We start from the raw sequence: 23,575 nt of genomic DNA, 5'->3' as shown, positions 1-23,575 counted from the left end.
ATTTTAAGATCAACACTGACATTTGTGTTGCAAAAAGAAAACTCAGAACACACTGACCTAAACAAACACTATCTTTACAATATGGATCACTATCGTCTTTGAAGTAGCATTGACTTATTTGTTTACTGTCTTAATTCGGCTTAAATTCCATAAAGTTTCCATTTTGCGGCTCCCAACAGTACGCCCGCCAACTTTAAAGTAGAGTGGGTGAGCAGTTACAGCCATTCAAAAAGATATTAACACACAATCAAGAAAAACACACTTTCTTGAATCGGGTCCGGTGTTGGATGATCCTGTCAATGCTTTAATGTTTTATTTTTCTCAAAAACTGTGTTGGTGTTTTAATTGCATGACATTGCCTTGTCTTATCCCTGTCCTCATTAACCAACTTTATTAACCAGATTCTACAGAGCCTCACTGGATTTTATGTAAGGAGAGAGAGAGAGACAGACAGAATCAGATTTTGAATAAGAACCTGTAAAACTAAAGGAATAGAAGATTTCATTCAGAGCAGAAAAGGAAAAACCTTTTTATTTGTACCTGTTTGAATCCCAAGGAACAGCTTTAGTTACACACCATCCTAATATGGACATTGATCCAACCAGCACAAATAATTTTTCAAATCCAGTGAGGAAGAACGACGTCTTATTTGCTTGTAAGAGTTTGCTTTACAATAATATATGATTCTGTTGCAGCTTCAATCTTCCTTTCTGTCAGCTGCCTCATGGATTTTTTCTTGGTCTTTCTTTTTCTTCTTGTAACTGATGTCTTCTTGTTTTTGCATGTGCTTGTGTGTGTGTGTATGTGTGTGCGTGCGTGCTTGCGTGTCTGTGTGTGTGTCCTCCAGAGTGGACCAAATCCTTGGGAAGGGCCAGATCCCTCTAGATAAGAAGATTCGAGAGAAGCTGCTATCTGATGGAGACATATTGGAGGACATGAGCATGCTGGGCCGTGTCTGTAAGGTGGAGCGACAGGTCAGTGTGTGGCTTCTTCTTTGATGCTTTATTCTTATAGTCGAATACAGTCACTTTTCCCAAGACCCAGTCTTCTATTTGTATTTTTAAATATGTTTAGGTGTAAGCCTTGAATATGTTATGATGCATTATTTGATTCGCAGAAAATGGGGGGGGATAGAGTTTTGGGAATTTCACTCGTTTTCTTTAAATGAGATGAGAGAGTCAATACCACTCGTGTTTCTGTGCATCAACTAGAGAGCTGGAGTATTGACGTGGTTCGTTTAGCTTAGTATAAAGACTGGAAGCAGACCTAAACAATTAGCATGGCTCTGGAGAGGAGTGGAGAAGTTGAGAGCTTCAATTAATTCTCGACAGACCACAGTTAATATGTTTCCTCAAAACTTAGTTTGTGCAGCGTATCCAGCTATAGTGCAAGATGCCTACAGTATCAGTAAAGGTTAAATGTTAATAAATAATATGATAGAACGTAGTCTGTTGAGTACTTTCTTTAGTTAATGAATTGAGGAACCATATTAAGTTCTATTAAAGCTTGTATTCAACTCCAATGGTGTTCTGCACAGTTGTCTACAGAGCCCCTCAAGTCCCAGCAGGTTTTCATCGTGTGCACATAATCTATTATCTTGAGAGCACAAGATAATTACCTTTCAAGAATTAGTTAGTGTATGATTACTGCTAATGACAATTGCCTGTCTCCGTACGAGAGTATTGGCTTTGTGCATCTGAAGTGGTTAGAGACACATATGAATTATATAATAATAACTTGTGTGCACAGGATATTTTTTCAGGTGCAAACAAATTAATATCTTGTGAACTAGTAAAATCACCTGTCGGGTCTTTAGAGGCTCCACAGCTGTCTACAGAAGAGGCGTCAACATCTGAAGTGTTTACAATACCTGCCAGAAATACTATGAAATTGTTCAATGTTGTGTTACCAAACCTGGCTACAGTGATGGTTACACTGCAGTTGTTTTTCTTTGTTTTGATAAAGCTAGGCTATGTTCACTGATGCTTCCGGTCTGCTAAACTAGACTAAGCAAGAATAACGCCTGGGCCATACTAGATACATGTGCAGCGCGAGATCCGCTACAGGTACAGGAAGTGTTGCAAATATTTATGTTTGTGACATATTTGACAGATATAGACGTCCACTCTCTACTTTACTGTGAACCGCACAGGGTGGAAATAGGCCAGACGCCGTCTCACACAGGCAGTGTGGTGGCTTTAACCTGACAACATGGGAAGGGAAATAAAGGACGTTCTGCAACGTACTACTCACGCAGAAAGTGTAGCCCGGGCGTAATCATATCTGAACTTAATGCGCTGCTTTCTCAGACAATTACTGTAGCTATGCTAAACTGACATTCCTACATTGACCAGTTGCGTGAAGGTTAGACAGTAAGCTTTATTTTGACTTATCTAAGCCCCATTCTTATTTGTTTTATATTTGTGGCTCTTTTGAGTGGGGCAATTGGAGACTGCCGTCTTTCCTCGCTGATTGTACTTTCTTTCTTCTGTATTTCTTCACTTTTTACTGATGTCCTCCCTTGTTCTTCACAGGTCCAGTCGATTGAGTCAAAACTGGACTCCCTGCTTGACATTTATCGTCAGGTTTTGCGTAAAGGATCATCTTCGGCCCTCACGCTCTCTTCTCTTCCGCTGTTTGAGTTAGAACAGACCTCTGACTACCACTCCCCCGTCTTCAGCAAAGACCTGTCCTACTCCACCCAGGTCAGCAGCAGTGGAGCGCCTCCACCTGGTGGCTGTGTCACACACTCCGCCACCAACTCCCACCTCACCCAAGGAGGACTCCATCTCATCCTGGCGCCACCCAATGAGCTCAACCTCAATCTCTCCTCTTCAACGCCTCCCTCTGGCCTTGCATCCTCCTCTTTCAGCCCGTCGCCACTTCCTCATCAGCATCATCATCACCACCACCACCATCATCATCCTCATCATTCCCATCATCATCATCCCCAGGCTCAAGCCACCACGCCTGAAAGTGGCACAGATGAGGCTTTAGGGAGTTCTCCACCCATCCTCACCCCAAATAGTATCAGCGGTGGAGGAGTGGGAGATGGAGGGTTTCCTCTTCTGCCAGGGCTTCCACCACCGCTCCCTCCCAGCCAAAGTGGTGGCCCGAGCAACTTGGTGCGAGCGACCTTCACTGAAACAACCCCCAACATGGAGGGCTTTTGTAGAGGTCTGGGGACACAGATGGAGCACAGCAGTGTCAGGGGAAACCTTGGCCTTGGGTTCGGGCTGGGCAGACTGGCACAGCAGCTCAAGGGCAGCACCAATAGCAATGGCAGGCTCAACACTAAGGAGGAGGGCTCCTGGAGGAGGCATATGAGTCTGGAGCTCGAGCCCCTGGTGCCGCCAGCCCAGGGCTGCTGCTCTGGCCCCTGTCAGATGGACCGAGGATTGGGCAAGTCCATGTCAGTGCAGGACCTGATTCAGGCCCCTCCAGTAGCTGTCCAGGATTCCCACCATAGCCACGGCCTGTCTTCGCCAAGCCCTAGTACAAGCAGTGACTCCCCAATTGGCTTCCACAGCTGTAGCCAAGACCCGGGGGGAAGAGGAGGGGGTGGTGGTGGTGTGGGCAGGAGTGGTGGAGCTGGATGGGGTGAGGAGGACCTCTTTATCACTGACAGGGACATAGAGACACAGGGATTTGACTTCCTGTCACAGGGGACGGCTGAAGCCCACTCCTACTCCTCAGAGCTCCTGCGGACAGAGACCAGAGCAGGGGCAGGATCCCCGGGCTCTAACCATAGCCTGGCCAGTGGTCACGCGTCCTCACCCTCCACTGGCAGCACCGAAATGCTGAACATGCCTTGTGTACGGCTAAAATAGATATGAGTAGAAAAGGCAGACGAATCTCCCACAACAGTAACAGTCTTTATCCTTTTGGACCGGAGAGGGAGGGTGGGACTACAAAAAGGGGACCTTTTTTGTTCATTTTCATTTTGATCCATTTGATAAGAATCACAGTATTTTCATACAGGATTATGCATATCATTGCATGAGTTACTCTTCGTTTGCAAGTATGATTGAAATCTGAGGTAAAGGTGAAGGCTTCTATAGAGGGGACCACAGACCCCAAAATCCTGAGACTATTACATGAAGTCAACTAAACTCTGCCCTGTGTGACAGTAGTTTACGGGACCTTGAGAGAAAGCATGAAGGCATGGACCCCTAGCACATGGAAAAGTCTTTCAAAAAACTACCACACATCTGGCGTAAGCAATTGAAAGAAAAATGGGCCTCAATAATGAATTGCCCAATTACAGAGGGCCAAAGTAAACCGAACTATTTGTTCTAGAAGTAAGGGAACCTCACTCAAAATCCAACGTTAGAACAGAGCTATTTTATCTGTATGTCATGTGACTTGCCTGATGTGTTGAAGAACAAAGTATTAACGTTAATTATTCTTAAGTAATCTTTTTTAGTGACTTTGAACAAACAAAAATTTCCCATGAGCTCTATACATTGAAGGAGTACCCAAGACTCGATATGTCTGATTTTCATCAAGACCAATGAATTGGTACTTGAGGAATTGGTGAAAATGACAAAAAATGCCATATTTCCCAACATTTAAGAAAATAAGAAAATAAAATCTTGGATCTGCATCACAAACTAATGGGTTCTTACATGGCCAATGTCCCATCCTTTCAACAAGTTTCATGGAAATCCGTTCAGCAGTTTTTGCATAATCCTGCTGACAAAACCTCCTCAGTGGAGGTAATTAATTAACTGTCTCCTGAAATGTACTTGACTTGTGTTATAAGATAGTGAAGGTCATTTTTTTCAGTGTTGTATCATCATTGCAGTTTTGCAGTTCAAGCACAACAAGTTGTGAAAGTTACCTCATAACTGTGAAGTTACCAACAGAAGGTTTTCAAATTCTGTCTGACAGACTTACACATCATATGGCCAACAATACTGGACCTTTCTGAAACTGCTTGTGTCAAAGGGAGTTTTTTTGTAAGCAAGCTCAAAACATGCAAAACTACAGGATTGGGTTTTGTAAATATTTCCCCTCTTTAACTTTGATTTGGTGAGTGGCTAGATTGATAACTTTACAACTACCTGCTACTGAGGTGTAGAGCAGGAACAACAACTGCCAAGTTACTTATCAAAGCCACTTCTGCCAACACTTATCTCTAGTATGAGATGCATCATGTTTGAAAGCACATATCCACTGCTGTATACGCACATGGTCAGAAGACATGCTGATAACCCACTCAGCCAGCGGTGATGTTGCATGTCCATTGTGCTGTGTTGAATCTGAGGCGGTGTCCAGAGAGGAACATGGAGCAGCTGTTGCTCACGTTCGGATCAATTATGCACCGATCGGCGGTTTTTCCAGCTGACGACAGCCGTGGATTGAAATACACCTTGAATGTCATTTCGTTTAAAGGACAGTTTGTGTTATTTTGTCAGCATGGGAGTGTCTTAGCAAAGCACTTCAGAATCAGACACTGACAGAAATCTAACTTTGAATTACATCAAATTGAACTACGTTGAATTATTAGCTTTTTTGCCACCCTGTTTTACATGAAATGGTAATATTGAAGTCATGGTCAATATTTGCTTTTTTTTCATTATAATTATTCGTATTGCTTCCTTGAAATGGAATCAACCCAGAATGTATGACTTATTTTCATTATTACACCAAGAAAACGAATGACCAACACTCTCCTCCTGCTGCATGGTACAGAATCAGGTACATCAGGTAAGGATAGTTGGTATCCTCCAGGTTGTTGGAAAATAATTTCAGCACCACAACATGCGCGTAAATACTTCCCACAAAGCCTCAGTGGTGTAATCGCCCTTATCGAGCAGTACCTCAGTGTTTTCTGAAGAGTCAGACCAGGATATGTGAGGGAGTCCGGGAGTCAGATGGCTTTTAAGTGGATTTTACTTTCTTTAAGATATTTAAATATACTTTGCATGGAGGTTGTCATATTCAAACCTATTTATAACTGAGAGTGAATGTCACACCATTAAAACAATGAACTATTTATGGTTCAAAATGATTTGCCATACAAATAAAAGACCCCAGTTCACAAGTCTGCATTGCATACAGTATAATGGTGCCTTGCTTTTGTTGTACATCTTCATCTCCATACGGTTTCCTGCAAAGTGCATTAGGTACCTCTGAACAGAAATGGTTGCACTGTTTTCATTTTGTCTCTTTGTAAATGTTCTGACTTGAGGCATTATACAGCTTTTTATTCAGAGACCATTTTGCTACTGGGCACAAAACAGGCCTTTGACATTCTCTCTTGTTTTTTTGTATTTATTTAAATTATGTGCACATATTTACACAGAAGTAATAATCTCAGTTAGATTAATGAAGCCTGTAATGTAATAAAAATGCAAGTTGACTTTTATTCTCATTCATTAATAAAGGAAATTCTATGACAAATTCTATGTTTTTTTAATTATCCTTGTCACTCAGTGAAACTGTGGCTGAACTATAATGCCCTCTTGTGTTGAGCCATATTGTTCATGTAATACTTTTCTATGAAGCAGTTCATACTTATTGAATTAATTGAGACGCGGAACATAGACAGTACACAGAAAACAGAAGGGAAAATTAATATTAAAGCTTTGCACTAGTGGTTGAACAAAATCTTTGTTACAGTGTCAATGACTCTACTGATCAGCAGATGTAACAGTCAGCAGATAAACCCATCATGAAAATATTCAGTAGTTGCAGTCCTATACAAAATATTTAAGTGATAAGTTATGTTAATTTAGTCCGAAAAAAACGTGTTTCTCTAGACAAGCACAACTGGGGCTGTGTTTGTAATCACAAGAGAAATAAGATCACAGTCACATTGGCTTTCATTAAATTAAGAATTTAACTTAGGTTCAGGAGCAGGACCACACCTCAACCACTCCTCTAATTACCCATCAACCCTTCTTATACCTGGTCAACCCATGACCCCCTGCTCAGTTTGTATCAGATCTCTTGACCCGTCCTCTCTTCCTCTCATCCATTTACCTCCTTACTCCATCCTCATCCCTATCTACATCCCTTCATCCTCCCTTCCCTTGTCACCTCAACCTACCTACTTCATCCTCATCCTTACCTACATCCCTTCGTCCTCCCCTCATCCCTTCATCCTCCCTTCCCTCATCACCTCAACCTCCTAACTCCATCCTCATCCCTACCTACATCCCTTCATCCTCCCTTCCCTTGTCACCTCAACCTACCTACTTCATCCTCATCCCTACCTACATCCCTTCGTCCTCCCTTCCCTCATCCCTTCATCCCCCCTTCCCTCACCTCTTCCAGCTTAATCAGGTGCATATTCCTCTCATGTCTTTCCCTATAGGATCTATCTCGGGGGTCTGACATCAGCATAGGCAGAAATGCACCTGAGACAGAATCCCCACACAGAGTCTCAATCCACCTCAGTCCAAGTCATATCCTCTCAGACCAGCCTAACAGAGAAATTCTTCATCCATCTTCATCATCAGCGTTCACATCCATTCATCCGTCCTCAAAATTTAACACAGCCTGAATTTCCACCAAAAGATTTAACGATACATAGTTTTGGCATGGTCCATGCTAGTGAGTGACACTACGTCTTCAGAACTCGCCGTGGTGGTCATCTCTTGTTTACAACTGTACAGCGACAGGTCCCTCACCGACAGCTGACATGCTGCTGCCTGCTTGTGCTTCATCCTCCAGTCAAAATAGGTTTGCTAATAACTACAGGTTAAGAAATCAGTTGATCTTTGTGATGTTTCTTTCATGGAGTTGAAAATCACATCATAGATCGGCCTCAATACTTTTCAATATTATCAAAAGTATTGTTTGATACCTTTTCGATACCACATTGTTTAAAAGTATAGGTTCTTTTTCAGTGACATTGGTTTGGGAGTGTGGAGGTTAAGTAAGAAAACCAGGAACAATGACGTACTGTTTAAACATCTTTACTGTTATGAACATCAACAGTGATTAAAGTGCATGAACTTAACAGTAACTGTAGCAGAGCTACTGCTAGGGAGCTTAAGTCGAGCAATATGAAAGGCATGACGATTTCAGGCATCAGACACTTTCTGAAGCTCGTTTCTCTAAGGTACAGGAACAGCAACATGCAGGTGATTAATCTACCTCGGGCTCTCACATTATTTCTGCATGGACGTGGCAAAATGACATCAGCACCTGATTACTGGTGCAAAAACAGCGAATTTACAAGGGACCACAACCAGAGAGCTGTAACACATATTTGTTGTTTTTCTGTCACGAACTGCGTGACAATGAAACCTACATATGACAGTTTTTCAACGTGTTATTCAGTAACAGTGTGGGATATTTTTTGTTTTTCCTTCGTCTGCTTTTGCGATGCATTGTGATAATAGACCAGACACTGACTATGTTGTGCAAAAGGGGTGGGGTGCTAGTGTGTCTTCTGCCATGGTGAGCGTTCAGGGCAGCAGCCCAGCACAAAGTTCATTTGACTTTCTGCGCCTTCTGTGCTGACTTGGTGACCTTACCACTGGTGGGGGCTTTCTTGTCCACGCCCTTGATCACTCCCACCGCCACCGTCTGACGCATGTCACGGACGGCAAACCTCCCTGTAGAAGGAATCAATGAAAAAATATTAAAATATACATTTCAATCCGTACAGAGGTTTAAGACAGTTCAACATTTGATTTTGATTTTTCTTCACATTGCTTTCAGTAAAACAATGAATAATATCCGAGTTACAGATTGACCCTCAAACGTAGACCATGTTGCAGGACAGTAGACTTACCAAGTGGTGGGTACTCGGAGAAGCTCTCCACACACATGGGCTTGCCAGGGATCATGTCCACAATGGCAGCATCTCCAGACTTCAGGGCCTTGGGGTTGTCCTCGAGCTTCTTACCTGAGCGACGGTCAATCTTTTCCTTGAGCTCAGCGAACTTGCATGCGATGTGTGCAGTGTGGCAGTCCAGCACAGGGGCGTAGCCCGCACTGATCTGACCCGGGTGGTTTAGGATAATCACCTTGAAAAAGGCAGAGAAGTGTCAGGGCACAAGCAGAAGCACACAATCATGAACATGCATAATATGGAATCCCTGTATGCAGACCTGAGAGGTGAAGCTGGCCGCCTCCTGTGGCGGGTCGTTCCGACTGTCTCCAGCGACATTCCCACGGCGAATATCCTTCACAGACACGTTCTTGACGTTAAAGCCCACATTGTCACCAGGTAGCGCCTCAGTTAGAGCCTCGTGGTGCATCTCCACAGACTTGACCTCAGTGGTCACGTTGACAGGAGCAAAGGTCACCACCATGCCAGATTTGAGGATTCCAGTCTCCACTCGTCCCACTGGTACGGTACCAATGCCTGAAAGAGAGGAACTAATTCAAGGAACAACTTTCTGTGAAACAGCTGCATAAATAAACTAATTCTTTCTCGTCCACACTGTGAGCAGTTTTACTAGAAAAGGTTAAAAAAAGATTAGGGACAGTGACTCATTTTTAGACATAAGCCAGTGGGAATTCGTATATGACCTCATTCAGTTTTCTCTGTCTTATGGCACACGGTGCTCCCATTCACTAAATACTCTTGCTGCACTTAAAACTTTTGCGTTTGTTATACCAACTCTGTATCATCCACCACCAAACAAACATCACCTATACTGAGATCCACAGCAACACTGGCCTCACCTCCAATTTTGTAGACATCCTGCAGAGGCAGACGGAGGGCCTTGTCGGTGGGGCGCGAGGGGGGCTGGATGGCATCCAGAGCCTCCAGCAGTGTGGTGCCTGAGGCATTACCATCTCTACGGTTGATCTTCCAGCCCTTGAACCAGGTCATCTGTGAAAGGAAAGAAGCTGTTGTTCATCATACAGAGGTGATGTGTGCATTTGAGATTTATCATATGCAGGACCTTACTTTTATTCATTAGATTGTTAAACAAATTTAAGAGCTCGAAAGCAGAGGAAGACTTAATCATAATACGTTTATGCTCTAATGGAAGCTGATTATTATTATCACACATTTTTTGGAGTGACAAAATATATAATTTTCAACATCCTTATTCAATGTAAATCTGAATTGAAACATGCTGATTTGTTACTATACATATACAAAATACTTTAGCGGAAGTATAATAGGTTTTCTCCCAGCAGACTCACATTAGGGCTGGGTTCCAGCATGTTATCTCCATTCCAACCCGAGATGGGCACAAAGGCCACCGTGTCAGGGTTATAGCCGATCTTCTTGATGTAGGTGCTGACTTCCTTCACAATCTCCTCGTAGCGCTTGTGGCTGTAGTTGGGCTCAGTGGAATCCATTTTATTGATGCCCACAATGAGCTGCTTCACTCCCAGGGTGTAGGCAAGGAGGGCGTGTTCACGAGTCTGCCCGTTCTTAGAGATGCCAGCTTCAAACTCGCCCACGCCTGCAGCCACAATCAGTACAGCGCAGTCGGCCTGGAGGAGAGAGAAATACACTTCAACTGCCCCTCCAGTTCTTTATTCCCAGTCAAGCATTCTTTAATTTTCTACTCTCACTTCTCCTCTCATCTACCTGAGAAGTCCCTGTGATCATGTTCTTGATGAAGTCCCTGTGTCCTGGAGCGTCGATGATGGTGACGTAGTACCTGCTGGTCTCAAACTTCCAAAGAGAGATATCAATGGTGATGCCGCGCTCACGCTCTGCCTTCAGCTTGTCCAGGACCCAGGCATATTTGAAGGAGCCCTTTCCCATCTAGAGGATGAGGAGAGGAAAGCACAAGGAGCTTTTCCTTTGTATAATTTTATCTTTGATACTTTTGTCCAAAGCTCCATTGCAATGCTATCAAAATCTAAATAAACTTGCACATAGATACTCAACACTTCCAAGTAATGAAAATATGTACTTGAGAAATGCAAGATATATCCTAGTAACCATATAAAAAATGCAAATGATTCAGGTGATTATTTGGAAATTACTTTAAAGTCTGAATATTTGTAATAAATTACTATACCTACACATAAATTATTATGATTAATGATTAAATAGTATCTACTGCAAGTCCTAATAAATAATTCCAAACCGTCCATGTCGTGCAAACTCAAAAGCTCACATGGCTCGTAATTTACAGAATGTTCAAGTAAAGATATCCATAAAATTTTTGATCCAAGTGCCTACAAATTCGTTGCATCGACACATAATTGTAAAATAACAGGACATAGATTAAACAGGACAAGTCACAAATAAACATGATTAGGGCACCAGAGTGTAATTATCACACTGTATAAATTCCTTAAAAGATTTTTTTTAATTCAAGTAAAAACAATATGAGTCGTACCTCAGCAGCCTCCTTCTCAAACTTCTCGATGGTTCTCTTGTCAATGCCCCCACACTTGTAGATGAGGTGGCCGGTGGTGGTGGACTTGCCGGAGTCAACATGTCCTATTACCACAATGTTTATGTGGAGCTTCTCCTTCCCCATGACAGCTCAGTCTGGAAGATACTGTGAGATTCAAGTAAACAAGTTTAAACAACATTCATTAAATTAGACAATTGAGGAATCAGGATTGTACTTAAATTTGTGTCCATAAAACATGATCTGTTGATGATATAGCCAGCAGTGAAGGTTCATGCTACTGCTGCCAGACTTCAGAGAGTTAACAAACATGATGTGCATACAGAGCGGATAACTTGTGTAACATTACTTAATAGTGGCTCTGTTATTAACCTGAGAGGAGATGGGTTGTATTGTTCAAAAGCCCAAATCTTTGTCAGTCCAACACGACACCTCTGAGCTGTGTTCAGCCTACATGACGTCCAGCAGGTAGTTGAAATCTTATTTTAACTGTAAGGACACAAGCTGATGACCTGAACATTCAAGTAGCTGCAAGAGAAATGCATCTTTTTAAATATAAACTTGGTTCTGATCAACTCAAAATAACAACACTGCTTTAAAAGTGAGAAACAGACGGGGAAAACAAATTAAAGGGAAAACAAAAATCAAGAGTTGGGCCATCCCGAGCTGCTGTAACAGCATCAATGCACCTTGGCAATACAATCTCTACTTGAGGGATTCATATCATTCTTCCAAATAGTATTCAATGATATTTCATCATTTGGTGTATTTCATTGAGCATTTTATTAAAATACAATATTAAATAAAAAAATATATAAATATATATGTTTATGAATGTTTAGTCATCAATTATTTATAAGACTCAATTAAAAAAGCGTTGCCTTGTGAGTGGTCTGATAATATTTCTGAGGACTCAAATAAAGCCTGCATGTGCTAAAACACATTTGTAACAATTAACACTTGCATGCCCGACTATTTCAGTTTTATTGACCTGACTGTCGAGACAAACGTCTAAAAAATGCAATTTGGCTTATAGACCTTGAGAAATAAAGTTGCAATGTGAATGCATTGTTTCGCAGTTGTGTATTTGATTGATTGCTGAGATTTGCATCCCCTTCTTTTCTCAGACCAGATGAGCGTTAGATGGATGAAATGCTCAATGTAAAGTCGTAACACCCAGAAATATTATATACATTATTTTGCAAAGCAGATTTTGGACCAGCTGAGAATTGCAACCCCCTGTTTTCAGCCAGGAAGACAATTTTAGCTAAACATCCATGAACAATAGGCATCGGATCATTTCTCATCAAAAATAAACACCAACAAACAAGATTATAAAATTGTTCTTAATTATTAATAAAGGACTGGACATCGCTTCAGAGATGAAGTCCGGTGGTGTCTTCCCGCTGTGGGGGTGCGCGCTCCCGCGAGGTGCATGCACTTCTCTGCGGGCACGCACTACTCAGCACAACACCGGTCAGCAGGGTTTTAACTCGCGCGTGAACTTTTATTTCAATCAAACAAATTGTATTCGTGGAACCTGTTTTCATAAATCACAATTAGTCTCAGAGCTTCAACAAGGTGCGACATCCTCTGTTCTTAACCAAGAGGAGCAAGAGGAACAATATTAACAGGGAAAAAACGAATATGATTATATTAAAAAAGGCAATAATCATATTTGAAGCCCTCTGTGCAGTTATCATTGACTGTTTGATATTAAACTATTTCTGGTTGACTGTTTTAAATACAAAATAACGTCACTGTGCGACAGCCCGGACTTTTATGTTTCTACATTTGCCTTTGACGGATCTAAACGATCGACCGCTTCCATCCACAAACCTGTTGTGGTTGAAACGAGTGACAGGATGAGCGTGTTGTGAGAGACACTGCGGTGATGAAGGGACGCGGAGACATTGCACTGCAGAGCGGAGCAGCTTTCTCTCTGTGTGTCAGCAGCATCCAGACGCAGCGGGGATGAGACTGTGGCAGCAGGATTAGGTTGAACTGTCACATGAGTTTCTCTCCCCGCTGAAACTGCGCCACACAGGCCCTGTCTGCTGGGCAGCCCGCTGTGGTGCCGCCCCCCCCTCTGCACTTTGTATGGCATCTTCATAACAGCAAAACCACACAGCATCCAACTACCTCCTCCTCTTAGTGCCCCGCACACATAACACAACACCTGACAGACACGTCCCTGAGACCAGCGCGTCTGTCAGTGGATGTCGAGATGAATCCGGTGTTTTTGTGCTGCACCTGAATACGTCTTGTAGCCTACCTTCTCCTCTGAGGTGCGTTCACTGCTGATCTGCGGTGAGGACACAGGAGACGCTGCCTGTTTTGCAGGACGAACTCAGACCGCAGCACAGGGACCCTTTCAGCGTCAAAAGCGTCACTGTCTTAAAGTGCGAGCCCTGGCCACTAGGCGGGGTGCTGCTACAACACAGAAATGAACCAGCTCCACACAGCACTGAACAAAAACTATTTATTTGGTGACTGAGAAAACATATTCATTGTAGATCTGCATTATAAAAAACAATAGAATTAATACAGACAGGCACAAGTAGATTAATGACTAAATCAGCTATTCATACATTCATTTCCCTTTCTGTATTATTCCGTTTTGAAGTGCTGCACAATGCAGCCTGGTCATGTCCGATAGTTAACAATTAGTAGATGATTCTAGATAGTGGTGGCAGCAGATTAAGATATAGAGTCCGCACATCTGCTTTCCTCAATCTTCTGACAAACTGCAAGGAAAGAAAGAAAAGTTACATTTCAGTTTGAGTTTGGACTGATGCATTATTAATACATGCAAAGATATTGAAAACATATGAGCTTTTAAACCAATATCCATAAATATCTGGACTCACTCTGTTGTATCCAGTCTGTATGCTCGGTTCTTTGTTAGGTCCAGGAGCGTTTGGACATCTGTGTCCTCCAGCCTGTTGCCCATCAGATGCAGCTCTGCCAGATATTTGGGATTGGACCTCAGGGCACTGATCAGGGACTGAATGCTCTTCGAGGTCAGGCCACAGGTCTGCAGTCTGGAGAGAAACAAAACCAGTCCAGGAGATCTTCAGCAACACCAGCTCAATAAGACTCTACAAGTTCATAGTCCAAAAAATATACTTGGTTAAAAACGGGTAGAAGTTCAGCGACAGTGTGTCGACAAAATACACAAACTGTATCCAACCAGACATACTTTCATACTTGAATTCTTCTCTTGAACAGAGTAGTGTCAGTTTTGTGAGGGCTCAGAGAGACAATTAAGTCTTAACTTATGTAGATGTACATTTTAGACCTGTTTCAAAGTTAGGAGTAGAAAATGTAATATTGATGTATCATTTTGCAATATGCATTACAGTTCAGGCATCCCATCAGAACCAGTATCAGCAAATGTCAAATATTCCCAACCCTAAATTTCAAATGTGTTTGTGTTTTGATAACATATGAAGCAGGATGGAGGTCAATTCATTCAGATTCATTTTGGAAATGGCTAATGGATATGTCAAATTAGAATGCACCAGTAAATAGAACTGGCCACTAACTTAAGTTTCAGTGCATGTCTTACAACATTTATATATCAAATAATCCATAGAGAAACATACACCCCACTTTACATTTCCATAGCCCAGTGCCAACTGACCATTCCAGATCAGGGTGGATGACAGGGGTCAAATACTGAATAGCTATAAATATATAGAGCTTGAGTCAAGAAAATATACATATAATAAAAAAATTCTTAAAAATAAAAGGCACAACTTCTTTTCATTGTTCATTATGTAAAATAAAAATGTTTTAATTTCGTTGTATATCAGCAAACTTTAACACAGATGATCATATTTCTGTTATTGGCTCATATTGGTCATTATTATTTTAAATATTGATGATTGCTCAAATTTTTGGACTGACCTGTCCCGGGTGTAATATGCCTCTCACCCAGTGTCAGCTGGTATTGGCAACCAATCGTTAATGGATTGATATTAGATGGTTCTTTGCAATGTGCAATAAAGAGGATGCCGCTCAAGCTCTTTCGATTTTGGGACAGTTACTTCTTTGACAAGCGAAATAAATAAACTAAGAACTTACGATAGTTTCTGAAGTTTACACTGAGGATTTCTGAGTCCCACGCAGAGTTCCATTAGTCCCTTGTCCTGCAGGTCATTTTCAGACAGATCCAGCTCAGTCACGCAGCAAGTCTTTGATCCAAGTGTTGATGCAAGCTCAGCGCAGCAGCCCTGAGTGAGGTTGCAGCGGCTCAGGCTGAAATGAAACAAAAAAGCAATGTTACAACATATACTGTTCTCAAAACACAACACAAAAAATATATTGCTGTGAATTTTGATAAAAAACTATTCACTTGAGAGTTTCCAGGTAGCCGAGGGGGTTCTTCAGTACAGCCAAAAAAGATTTGATTCCGTCATCTCCCAAGCTGTTCATGCTGAGATTGAGGTCTAATATCATAGATGGCAAAAAGCTACAACTGCCTGCAGTGATTCCACATTTTGAGATGCTGAGGGGAAATAAAAGACAAATTAAGTGATTAATATGTGAGCATTTACCTGGAAGCTGAAGAAAAAGCCTTTATCTCATGACAACTTAATGAAGCAGTTTACAGTATTTTCATTTCTTTTTAGCCTCTTTAGACAATGGGGTCCTGACTTTCAGTTGGACTTTCACACATGAACAACGCAGTAGGAGGCTCTCTGCTGAGAGACATTCACAACAACAGAAATCTATAGCGCATTCAGGTGAGGGGCGTTACAAGAGGCAGGACTTCACGTAGGATTTCCACTGCGGAGATCAGATGTTGTGTTTATAGCACATCACACCAGTGTCAGCCCACATCACAAAAGCCCATGAATCTTGTCTTTCCAAGTTGACATCTTCCTTGGTGTCTTATACGTGTATGGTTCTTTTTCATTCTCAGATATTTCTAATGCTTTGCAGCCCGCATGTTAGAAATGTCATCAATCCATGCGCTCGGTCAGGTTGAATCCTCCAGGTCTATCTCCTACTGTGTTTTCACATGGGCCCATTCAAACGTTATCGCCCCTCCACATAATTTCAGGAGATTTCCAGAGTTCAATGCATGCCTGAAAGCAGTTTAAGTGAAAAAAAGAGACTGAGACCTCCTTACTTGAGTTGTCCGAGAGGAGAGAGTACATTATTGGAAATGTAGAGGAGCTTTAACCCTTCATCCCCCAAGTTGTTGTTACTCAGGTTGATATCCGTCAGGGTGTTTTCATCACGCCTCAGAGCTTCACCGATGGCTCTGCAGCTTGACGCGGTGAGTCCACAGTGGTACATCCTGCTCCAGAGATGTGAGCAGATGCCAAAAGTTATCCAGTAAACCTAAACTGCACCAGATGTTGTGGCTGCGGGGTGTATATAGTCATACTCACTCCAGCTTTGTCAGCTTTGAAATATCAAACTTTTTAAAGATCTCACTGGCCCCCTTGTCTCTGACGTTATTGATGCTAAGATCTAACACACTCAGGCTGTCAGAGTTCTTCTCCAGAGCTGAGGCCAGATAGGAGCAGCCCCTCGCCTCAATGTTGCACTGTGATAGTCTATGAGGTCAAAGACACAGTAACAGAACAGTAATATTTAGAGCAATGAGTAAAATGAGAATTTTCAATGTATATTTTATCTGGTTTTATACCCAACATTTCAAGTCTTTTTGATAGCACTTACTTGAGTTCTAATAGCTGGCATTCAGGAGATCTCAAACCATTTGAAAGGTGCTGTAATCCATTGTCTCCTATGTTATTCCTGCTGAGATCCAGCTGCCGTAGTCTCGGGGACTGACTCAGGGCCGTGGCAAGGCATTTACTGCCTTGGGAGGTCACTTCACAGCCTTGCAAACTGAGCATTCTCAGTCTGCAGTTTTCATTGTTCAGCCCCTCCACGAGTGTCTTCACTCCACTGTCACTGATGTTGTTGTATCCTAGGTCCAGCTCTTTCATAAATGACTCTTTTGAGCTCAGGACAGCTGCCAAAGCTGGACAACACTTGTCCGTCAGGTTAGAGAATCGCAGCCTGAGAGGAGAAGAGAGTTACTGACACAGGGAAAAATGGTGCCCAAATGAGAATTTGTAATATTCTACATCATTGGTCAACAAATCCCCAAAAAAAAAGAAAAAAAAAAAAAGAATTGAATCAACTAAACACTGCCTAATAATGCTATTAGTCCTCTGTATAATTGATCTCCTTCATTTTTCAAAAACTACTGTATAAAAACACCAGCACATCATCAGCATTGCTGTTACACCAACTAACAGTACTGTTCCTTGCACACACAAACTGAAATGATGCTGTCAATAATCACTCTAAATGCTCAATAAATTAAATTTATTTATTTGCCAAGAACTACAGGGTCCAGCTGGTTTAGGGAACAACTGACCACATTAAAAATAGAGGCTACAGTATATATTTGTGATTGTGACACATTTTTTATAGATGTGCAATTGACATCTCAGTGCCAAAGACATTAAGAAAAATGAGGTATAGAATGCTATTGTTTAATTACCAATACAAACACAAATCATTTAACAGCAGATTGATTTCTCTTCTGATCTCGCATTAACTCCTTCTCATGTGCCGAGTTCAGTCTGTAAGAATTTGAACAGTGACACATTTGCTATTGTTTTTTCATGTGTCTTCCAAAACTTGTAAAATGAATGAAGATATAACGTAAAACAATGAGAAGTCAAAGTAAAACTTTCTGTTTAAGCTGTGTTTAGAATACAATTTATAACATTGAGTCTAAGTGTAGGGATCATATTACTTTTTAGACTTGGTCCCCCTAGTGTTTCTACTGCACAGTAGGACAATCACAGACATACCCCAACAACTGACCTGATATGGATGTAAGTGCAGTCAATGTTAAGAGACAGTGCACCGAAATCCCATAGAAAACAATGTGGGTCCCTTGGCTTATAAATAGTTTTGCTTTTATTTGAATGTGGCCACCAGAAAAATATGATCGAAACAAAAGGAATGTAAATGGACGAATCCAATTGAAAAAACTTACATGACTTTGGTTGACTTCATGATGGCTGGTAGGTCTCGGACGAGACTTTCGTCACTTCTCATGGACACATCCATCACATATTTCGGCCTCTTCCAGTCATAAGCTATGGTCCTTTGGATCAAGAGATGCCAATGCAATGGTGCGAAACCCTCAATTGGTGAGAAGCCATACTTGAGGAAGAGCTTGATCTCATGTACAAAAGCGTTGCGGTCATATTCCCTCAGACAGTGGAGCAGACCCACTGCCCTGAAAGTCATAACTTTCTCAAGGATCGTCTTCTTGGTGTATTTAAACAGCCGATTATTGGGCTGAAACATGCCACGCTCTTTAAGAAGGCCAAATATGAAACGTAGGTAGACATCCATTTTTCCTGCATCACTTCGCAATGCCTCGTCCAGTATTGCCTGACATTGAGTAGACGGGAAAGATGATGCATGAATGTCGTCCACTTTAGCACATGCGGCGAGGAAGTCCCGAATGCTTGAGTGACCGAAGCGAAATACTGAGGTAAACACCCCTTTCTCTTCCATCAACATAAGTGGACATTTCTTGGCAAAAGCTGAGGCTTCCTTTACACTTATGTCACAATTTATAAGATCTTTCTCATATATAACGTTTTTCTCTGTCAACCGAAGCAGTGCCATCCTTTGCAGCTTGGGAATAGTATCAGATTCGAATGTTTTCATTAGAACGGTGTAAATCTGGGTCAGGTTTAAAGGACTGATTTTAAATTTCTTCTTTTCGTTACATAAATAACTCTCCAAAACAAGTGCCATGATGATGCAAATTCGAGGTATCAGACAAAGGGAGGCCAGACTCCATGAGATTTTCACATGGTCGATTGCTCTGTTAGCCATATCCTCATCATTGAGAGTTGAGTAGAACTTCTCCATCTTCTGCACATCACTGAACCCTTGTACTTGAGTCTCTTTCAGCAAGTATTCATCAGGGATTTGTCCTGCTGCTGCATACCCAGTTGTTATCCAGATGTGAGCATTGGGAAGTAAAGTCCCCCTGATCAAGCTGGTTATGATTACATCCACAGGGGCTGCTTGAGAAACATCCCTCACTGGTGGAGTGTCAAATTTTAGCTGGTGACGATACTCATCCAGTCCATCAAAGACGAACCACACATCCTTTCGATTTAGACTGGAAGCGTCAATATTCTTTACTCCTGGGAAAAGTAACTCTAGAAGGAAGATCAACGAACAGTTTGATTTCAGCATACTTAACTCCCAGAATGTGAAAGGGAACATGAGGTGGATATCCTGGTACTCTGTCCCCTCAGCCCATTCCAGAGCACAGCTTCGCACAGTTGTGGATTTTCCAACTCCACACACTCCAACAGTGATGATGGTTTTTTTGCTGCTTTTATGTTTGCAGTCACATGATAGAATATCAGTGAGCGGGACGGTTGTGAAGGGTCGAAGGCAGGAATATTCAACATATCTAAACTCTTGCTGGTCCAAATCAGAAAATTGGTAGTCGTGCTTGAGATTCCGATAGCAAAGTCTCGAGGGCAGTATTGCTTCTTCATATAGTACGTCATATTTTTCCTCCAGTATACATTTGAGAACGGTTTGATGGTCCATTACAGAGGCAGAGGTTCCTGAAAAGACAAGAAGATAATGAGTGTAAAAAAAACAGAAGCTTTGAGTAAATGTTCAACTGTGCTTTTCAACAACAGTAGTCTCGACTGAGAGGAACCTACTTTTTTTATTGTTAAAACAAAAAGATCTATATGCTTGTTTTCAAAAGTCATTCTTATTCCTGCAAAACGTATTGGGTGATATGGCTCAAAATGTATATTTAATAAAATTGTTCAGTTGATATGGATAACTATCATGAGACACATACTTTTTTGCTTGAGTCAGGGTTGTGGTTTTAAACTCTTCTTCATGAGCAGAGAATGACCATTACTTTTACAAATCTGAAGTAGTGAAGTTATGTGTTATGCCTCCTTAATGCATATGTATTATTTGGATCCAGCTTTTGTTGTATTGCTGTTGGTGAAAATTATATTGCATTAGCTATTAATATTGTTTTATTGACCAGCCCTAGGATTTACATTATGTATTTTCTCAGTGCTGCTTTAATCATCTTGAACAAACAGCCACTGAAGACCATTTTATTTTAAATCACAACAATGATTTAGGCTTCTGAACGGAAGCGTACTGATGTAACACCAGAAGAAGAAACAACGATCATTATCACGTCATAAAAATATATCATATTTATTATAACCAGGAAGAGACCATGTGAGACTATTGATTAAGCTAATCCCACACTGCTCAGGAGTGAATATATTGAATATTTTATTATCATTTATAATTGATCAATATGTGCACACGTGGCGATGTGTTGACTCACTAGATGTTATCTATAGTCAGCCCCTCCCCACACAGCAACACGTATACACCTGAGTAAGACACTGACTGCAGCCTATTACTTACATATTGATTAACACTGCAGGTTTAGTAAACCACAAGTTAAAACGGTGATACAAAATAATAATAATGATAATACATCGTATATATATATATATATATATATATATATATAGCGCTTCTCTTTGAGAACTTAAACCATAAACATGAAGACACGAGCGGTACAATGCGCACGTTACTTACGTCACGTCCGTTAGCGGCTGCTAGGAGTGAACCACTCTCTGGTGCTAACACTGCAAGCTGTAGCTGTCGATGACAATGAGTTGTGTTTATAATATGTATTAAAGACGTGGGGACAAACTTACCACGAACCACGAGGGCTCGAGCCTGCCTGTCCAGAAACGGAGAGCACACAGCGACGCTGACTGAGAGTCGGCCAAGTCTTCTTCAAAGTCTTAAATAAAGTCCGCTGTGATGAAGTGGGGGTCAAACTTACATCCGCTATCAAGAGGGTAGAACATGGCTGAAGGAACCCGAGCCAGTTACACGAGCTGCCACTCACAACACATTGTTTCTACGCGTTCAGTTACTAGCGTGTTACGCTGATTTCAAAAAAGCGACCTATCAGTAAACAAGACGTCATAAGTACGGAGTCCCGGAGGTCCCAAAAAGGCTATGTGTCTTAATGTTATTCGCACCGAAGTTATTATCCTGTTGGAACAAAGTTATTATCTTATGCGCACATGATAATATAATTTTCCAGTGGGAAAAATATAATTATCTTGTTTCTACAAGATAAATAAGTTGTGCACACAGAGTTAATATCTGCTTAGTAAAGACATGACTGGCCGATGCTGTGAAGACAACATTTAGTTGTATTTACAGCTTTTAAGAGTTTGTTAATTTCTCAAGTATTATGATTGAAACACGGTCCTTCTGTCGCCTGAGCCTGTTTTCCTTCAGTGTGAGCAGCAACATCATGTGTCTCTGTGCAAGAGCAAGATCATTTCATTTTACACCATTTCCAGGTGAATGTAAAACTTTATTAGCTGAGTTTTCTCCATGTGATGGTTCAAATCTGGTGGCTCTGTGCATCTGAGTGATTAAATCACAGACATCTTAGGTAATATCTTGTCTGCACAAGACAAAAAATATATAATCTTTTGGCCCTTCAGGGGCTCTGTACAATTGTTAAGTCTGTGAATGCATGAATGAATTAAAGAGGTAAAAAATAATTGATTAATTTAGATTACAAAAATAATTGAACTAAATGAAGTAATTATAAATAATACAAAATATCAATGGTGGAAAATTGTGACTGTCAGTGAAAGTATTTCAGAGATTTATTTTGAGACTTAAACAATTAATAATTTCTCATTACCACTTACTGTCTTTGAGAAACTACCTGTTTCCACAGACTAATTCCACTTCACAAGAAGTTCACCACCTCAGAGTGTCACCCAGAAAATACCAGGACTTTCTAATTTAGAGTTTTCAATTATCACATTTTCAAATTCTTCCTAGCAATATTCAGATCGATATCAAATATAAAATACCTGTTTTCACAGACTGATTTAACTTCACAATGAAAAGTTTACCACCTGTCACCACAACAATATCAGGACACTCAAATTCTTTGTAGTCATGAGGAATGTTCCCTTCAGAAGCATTCAAACACAATTAAGGACAATATGTCAGCCAGATAAGTATATGATGTCATACAGTCAGCTGCAGCTCGTTTAATAAATATTCCTATATGTTATATTTATAATGCCAATTGTTTCAGATCCTCTCTGTCTGAAACCTGGTCCTTACCCGTGTCTCACAATTGACGTTAAACAGTCTCTTACATGCGTGTTCCACTGGAAGCTACAAATACATTTCAAATCTCCTTTACCCATAAATTAATTGTATTAAAGTGAAAGTAATCACTGTGCAACAGGCTGTGTTGTTTCTAATATTGTAGCTGCCTCATGGAGCAAGCAAGTATATACAGTGTTGGGGAGTAACGGAATACATGTAACGGCGTTACGTATTTAGAATACAAATTATGAGTAACTGTATTCCGTTACAGTTACAAATTAAATAGATGGTATTCAGAATACAGTTACATTGTTGAAATCAGTGGATTACATGACGGTACTTCTCGAGTTTATTCACTCTCTCGTAAATCCACTGGCGGCAAAGCCCCCAGGAAGCAGCTGGAGACCAGGGCTGCCGTAAGAGCGCCCGGACCCCGGCGGCGTGAAGGAGCCTCACCGCTACCGGCTCGGGACCGTTACAGGCCCGGGGCCGAGGCTCTGAGAGAGTTCCGTCGCTACCAGAAATCTACGGAGCTGCTGATCCGCAAGCTGCCCTTCCAGCGCCCGGTGAGAGAAGACCGACCTGCGCTCCCAGAGCTCCGCTGTCATGGCTCTGCAGGAGGCCAGCGAGGCACGCCGGGTTCACACCGGACGCTGAAGCGCCGGGCAGCGCTAATAATATCACCCGTTGACCCAGTAGCATATGGTCACTTGTTTCTCCAACATTAACTGCAACAGCGTCCCAATTTAATGTCATCTATCTTCAAGAACTTCTCCGCTGTTTGCTCCGTTCAATGTCGGGTGTCGAGGGTAAATTACGTATTCTCCGCCCCCCCCCTCTCTTTTTATCTTTATGACTGCTTGTGTGTCTGTAGTGGGGGGGCAGAGGGGGGCATTTAATAATGTGATCGGTAAAATTGGTAAAATTAAAACTCCAGGACAACAGAAGGGGAATACAAACTATGGGATGCATACTTTATCATTTGTATCATATAATATGTCATCAATATCGTTTAAAATCATTTTTCAGTGTGTTTCATGGAGCGATACGCT

The 23,575-nt window shown here is 41.5% G+C and overlaps 3 protein-coding genes across 4 annotated transcripts in view; 1 reads left to right on the top strand and 2 right to left on the bottom strand.

The window, feature by feature from the left end:
- kcnq5b (potassium voltage-gated channel, KQT-like subfamily, member 5b) overlaps nt 1–3,840 on the top strand; it is a 110,840-nt gene extending 107,000 nt beyond the window's left edge. The window contains exons 14-15 of the mRNA XM_061092228.1: nt 848–974; nt 2,535–3,840. Coding sequence (XP_060948211.1) covers nt 848–974; nt 2,535–3,830 — 1,423 coding nt within the window. The 3' untranslated portion in view covers nt 3,831–3,840. The remainder of the gene's footprint in view (nt 1–847; nt 975–2,534) is intronic.
- A 4,608-nt stretch (nt 3,841–8,448) lies between these two features.
- Nucleotides 8,449–17,276, bottom strand: LOC133023631 (elongation factor 1-alpha 1). Its single transcript, XM_061090707.1, has 8 exons — nt 17,262–17,276; nt 11,280–11,423; nt 10,517–10,696; nt 10,123–10,419; nt 9,652–9,802; nt 9,072–9,328; nt 8,753–8,987; nt 8,449–8,573 (listed from the first exon to the last, which is right to left on the bottom strand). The coding sequence occupies exons 2-8, from the start codon at nt 11,421–11,423 to the stop codon at nt 8,449–8,451; spliced, it is 1,389 nt and encodes a 462-aa protein (XP_060946690.1). The 5' UTR covers nt 17,262–17,276.
- LOC133023615 (NACHT, LRR and PYD domains-containing protein 3-like) lies at nt 13,797–21,284 on the bottom strand. Of its 2 annotated transcripts, XM_061090688.1 has the most exons (9): nt 21,086–21,284; nt 18,334–19,942; nt 16,995–17,339; nt 16,703–16,870; nt 16,438–16,608; nt 15,658–15,810; nt 15,387–15,560; nt 14,168–14,341; nt 13,797–14,044 (listed from the first exon to the last, which is right to left on the bottom strand). In XM_061090688.1, exons 2-9 carry the CDS (start codon nt 19,923–19,925, stop codon nt 14,029–14,031), a joined length of 2,793 nt encoding a protein of 930 aa, XP_060946671.1. In that variant the 5' UTR covers nt 19,926–19,942; nt 21,086–21,284; the 3' UTR covers nt 13,797–14,028. The 2 variants fall into 2 exon arrangements, with proteins under 2 accessions (XP_060946671.1, XP_060946678.1); XM_061090695.1 differs by lacking the exons at nt 13,797–14,044; nt 14,168–14,341; nt 15,387–15,560 and having other exon boundaries at nt 15,750–15,810; nt 16,430–16,608.
- Between the last annotated feature and the right edge of the window lie 2,291 nt (nt 21,285–23,575).

The sequence above is a fragment of the Limanda limanda genome, chromosome 2, assembly GCF_963576545.1.
Source record: "Limanda limanda chromosome 2, fLimLim1.1, whole genome shotgun sequence".
Lineage (NCBI taxonomy): Eukaryota > Metazoa > Chordata > Actinopteri > Pleuronectiformes > Pleuronectidae > Limanda > Limanda limanda.
Note: the sequence above shows the minus strand (reverse complement) of the source record. Positions and strands in the feature narration are given on the sequence as shown.